This window comes from Gossypium raimondii, chromosome 1 (assembly GCF_025698545.1).
Source record: "Gossypium raimondii isolate GPD5lz chromosome 1, ASM2569854v1, whole genome shotgun sequence".
Taxonomy (NCBI): Eukaryota; Viridiplantae; Streptophyta; class Magnoliopsida; order Malvales; family Malvaceae; genus Gossypium; species Gossypium raimondii.
In genome coordinates this window covers 13,230,160-13,234,661 of record NC_068565.1, presented here as the reverse complement: position 1 = coordinate 13,234,661, position 4,502 = coordinate 13,230,160, and the positions used below count along the sequence as shown (strand labels likewise).

At 31.2% G+C, this 4,502-nt stretch overlaps 1 protein-coding gene across 1 annotated transcript; it reads right to left on the bottom strand.

Annotated features, from left to right (window-relative positions):
* Positions 1-995: 995 nt before the first annotated feature.
* Positions 996-3,444, bottom strand: LOC105782959 (nuclear transcription factor Y subunit C-2). The gene is made up of 3 exons (XM_012608086.2): positions 3,279-3,444; positions 2,696-2,754; positions 996-2,235 (listed from the first exon to the last, which is right to left on the bottom strand). Exon 3 carries the CDS (start codon positions 2,183-2,185, stop codon positions 1,397-1,399), a length of 789 nt encoding a protein of 262 aa, XP_012463540.1. The 5' UTR covers positions 2,186-2,235; positions 2,696-2,754; positions 3,279-3,444; the 3' UTR covers positions 996-1,396.
* Positions 3,445-4,502: the final 1,058 nt, after the last annotated feature.

Here is a 4,502-nt window from a genome sequence, read left to right as displayed (position 1 = left end):
GACCAACAAATTCTCATAAAAAAACCCTTACCACTCTACTACTAACCATTTGTTAAAATATTTTTATAAATATAAAATATTTTTATTTACCCAGAATTGATAAAATCTAGTTCTATATAAAACATATTACAAAATTTATTCCATATGTCGCATTAGTCGTTGTATACGTGTGTGTATATAAACTCAAATTTTCATATATAGTAACGTCATTAGTTTTAACTATTTACCATTAATTTGACTAATGACAATATTGATATGCACTCGTTTTAGTTAAATTTCTCATTTTAGACACTCATTTATTTAAACAAAAACATTTTAATGAGTAATGATTGAATAAAATATAATTTTAAAATTTACTTCAATTATAATAAAAATTCATTTTAGTAATTTATTTAAATGAAAATAATTTAATGAACTATGATTGAATTTAAAATAAGTTTAAAATTTTAAGATTTACTTCAATTAGAGTATAATTTGACTAAAATCTTATTTCATATTAATTATGACAATTCTAGAACTCGTTTTGCATTTGAAAACTTGGATAAAAATATAATAAAATAATAAATGCATTATTAATATTAACCAAAGTATGATATTATTTTAATTAAAATTTACTTGGTATATAAATGTCGAATGATTTATGTGTTTTAATCAATTTTCCAAAGGATAAATGGATCATTTTCAAATTACAGAATATTTTTCCCAAAAGCTTAGTAGGAATTCAAATATGTCTGTAGTATTTTATTGAGCATAAAATATTTTTTCTTTCAATTTTATAAAAAATTTATCTTTTAGTTTTTATTTAATTTTTATAAAATTTAAAAATATTAAAATATATTTTTGTTATAAAATATTTTATATATTTTTAAAAAATTTTAAAAATTACTTAATTATTAACATGACGATTCACTTATATAGTATATCAATAAATTTAACAAACATAAAAATTTTTTTATTACTTTTGAATGAAACGGTTAATTTAAAAGTTAAAAAGATTAAAAAAAATTTAAATGGTAATATTATATAACCAAATAAGTGATATTTTTCTTTGAACCCGGAAAAGCACGAAATAAATTTCGATCGTCTCTAGGGCAGTACCAAGCTTTACCAATTACAACTAACAAGCGTCTTCAATAAAACCCTTTGGAAACTATACCCGCTCAAGCAGAGCTAATAATCTAATGGCCAGGAACATGCTTCTTTCAAGCAAACATCATAAACCAACAGCAAATGACATGTTAAAGCTGCCATTGATTGAAACTGGCATCATCAACTCTCAATGTTACAGCTTGTGCCTAACCTACCGCTACAACAACCTAACTATAGATAAAGCAGTGTTTGATTTAATTGCTTGGAAATTTCACTGCTGCGAACCAGCTACAATGCATCAGGCAAATCAAGAATCGCTTTGCTGCTGTTCAGATTGCTGCTGCTGTGGCTGACCCTGAGGCCATGGCATGAAAGCCATGGGCGGTCGAGGCTGCTGGCCAGGATACAATGCAGCTTGATCAATTGGCTTTCCCATTATCATCCCTGGGGATCCCACAGGGTGCTGTGGGACATAGTAATAAGGAATATCAGCAGGTGAACCAACTAAAGGAATAGTAGCCTTGGTGACCCCAAGTCCTTCCTCTTTCAACTCATCCCTTGGAATAATATCAACCAAGAAATCAAAGACATCAGTCCTCGTAATAGCGGCTGCTATATCATTCTTCTGTAGTGTCCTCCTTTTGTTCTCTTCTGTATGGATCCAAGAGCGTAAAGTCAGTTCCAAGATGAACATCTCGCAAGCTTTTGCAAAAATTACAGGAGCCTCCGCTGATATCATCCGCACATCTTCGTCTGCTTTCATTATCTTTTTTATCCGAGCAAGTGGGAGACTGTGATTCTTGAAATCTGCTGTTTGCTCAATTTCATGCATTTGGTTAGCCCAGAACATTTGAAGCTGCTGCTGTTGGTGGTGGAAGTGCTGAGCTTGTTGGTAGGCAAGTTGATGTGGAGAACTAGAGAAAGTAGCAGGAGGCTGAGTTTGTATAGGGACAGCTACTCCTGTAGTGCCAGAAGCGACCATGGAAGCAGTTTGGTAAGCAGTAGAATAGCCCATCTGCCCAGCACCAGGTACAACTCCCATCACAGGCTGTTGCTGTTGCTGCTGCTGCTGCTGTGTTTTTTCCCGTTGATCCATGATTTACAAAAGAACCCTTTGATCTTCTTCTATCTTCTCATTACCCCACACTGTTACAAATAAATATAGATTAAAACAGGTATCCCTTTAACATAAGCAAGTAGCTTGACCTGAAACTTCCTTCGTTATTGTAAATCATTTAACCAACTTATTCACAGGCATAGACCTACTCACTAACAACTACATAGAAGAAAAGCTTTTTAGAATGCTGATAATTTGATTCCACTATTTGTTAACAATTATACTTTCTTGTCCAAATGTTAGCTCTAGCAGCCACATACAAGAAACTAGTCAGTAGTTTACGGCAAATGAAGCTTTCTCTTCAAATGTCCTGCATTATGTAACAGCAACAAAATACCATCTCGTAGCAAGTTGAATGAATTTGTAAGAGCAACAAAATTCCATCTTATAGCCAATCCATTTATTGACAAGTTGCAGTCTCAAGAAAAGGGGAAAAAAAAATCTAAACCCAGGGGAAAAGTAATTTTTAAGATAATGTGGGACACTTACCCTTGAAAAGAAAATAAAGCAGATAACCAAACACTTGAATGCCACTAATTTATTCCAACCTGCACAGATAATTGATTAGTTAAATTACTTTTAACAAAACCCTGAAATACAAACTACCCATCTAATCTACAACATGCAATTGACATGCATGACTAGCCTAATTACAATCAAGTAATTGCTTTTTTAATTCATAGCAGAGAAAAAAAAACAATTAATTAAAATCCCAAAACTTTACTTCTTTTTTCATGCCTATACAACACTAAATTTTTAGAAAGAAAACCATACATGCATGGAAAGGAAGTAACTTCAAAGACATTTCACCCCAAATAATAACACTAACTGCTTTGCTTGATTCCTAAGAACTGATAACAAGCTTCTTCTTTTCAAGTGAAAATAAAAGGAAAAGAAAAAGGTTTTAGAACAAACCGAGTTTGGTTTAGTCGTCTGAAACCCAAACTAATACAAAAGATATCAAAACCCAAAATAGAAATTTTCTATATGATCCTTTCCCACCAACCAAACAGGAAAGTAAAACCCCTAGAAAACCAAAAAAAATAAAAATAAAAACATTCATAAAATTTACCTTTGATCTATCTTCCCTTCAGCAGTTGAATCTTCTCAAGAACCAGTAAAAAAGAAAAAAGAAGAGAGAGAAAGGGAGGGACTGAGAGAGCTTCAATTTGAATAACTATAAAAGATAAAAACTTTAATTTTGAAAGAGAAAGAGTTCTCTGGAGGTATCTAACAAGCGAACACGTGCCGGTGCCAGGACTGAGTTTCATTTGATTCCATGTGGCAAATAGCAAGTGGACAAAAAGGCAGAGGAGGAGGCTCACGTCTTCCACCGCTGACGTAACGAGGAAATGACTGCGAATGTCAAGGGGAACAATACATGTCAAAATGGGAGGGTATTTAAGAAAAGGCTTAATTAAAAATTGGCCCCTAAAATATATTTTTTTTGTTCAATTAGGTACTTAAAGTTATAAAACATTCTAGTTTTCAGTCCAAAAATAAACCGCCTTTAAAAAAAGTAACGAGCCAATGAGAGGATGCCATGTATGTAACTTTTAAATTGGAAAAAAAATTAAGGTTTCAAACCTAGGGTATTTTCCTTCTGTCCTTAATTCAAATCTTCTATTTTATTTCAATTTTGATTCCAAAAGCAACAAAATATTTACCAAAAGCAGGAAAAAAAAAATTGAAATTAAATTTTAATATCTGAAAATATAATGTTAGAACAACAAATGTGATGCCTAAGTTAATCTTAACCCCAAGGAGTGCTTTATTAATCAAATAATCAAATGAATAATAAAGATCTTTTATATAGGCTACAAAATGAAAATCTCATGATTATAATAAAACAAAGTAATCTTAGTCGAACTAACTTTTAAGCAATTTAAAAGACTTAAAATCTCCTAAATTTTGAAATGAATAAATACAAAAAATATAAAACTTAATAAATAAAATATTGGGCTTATATACAATCAAAATCAAGACTCAAAATTGAATCCAATATGATTTAAAAGTAAACCAAATCCAAAATTCGTAATTCTCGTAACAAACACGTCCAAAATTTTTTACTTATGCAATCTTCACTAAAATGGCCATAACATGAGTTTCTGAACTCAAAATAAAGTGATTCAAAGTATGTTTCGAATTCATTAATTAGAAGGTATCTTAACCCAAAAAGGCCTAGATTCCATCCAAAAATGCGTCGTAGGTCAATTGATTTTTCATACTTGAAAATTAATAGCTTTAGTGAATTAAATTTAACAATTTCACCCCATCCGTGCATGTATCAAAGATT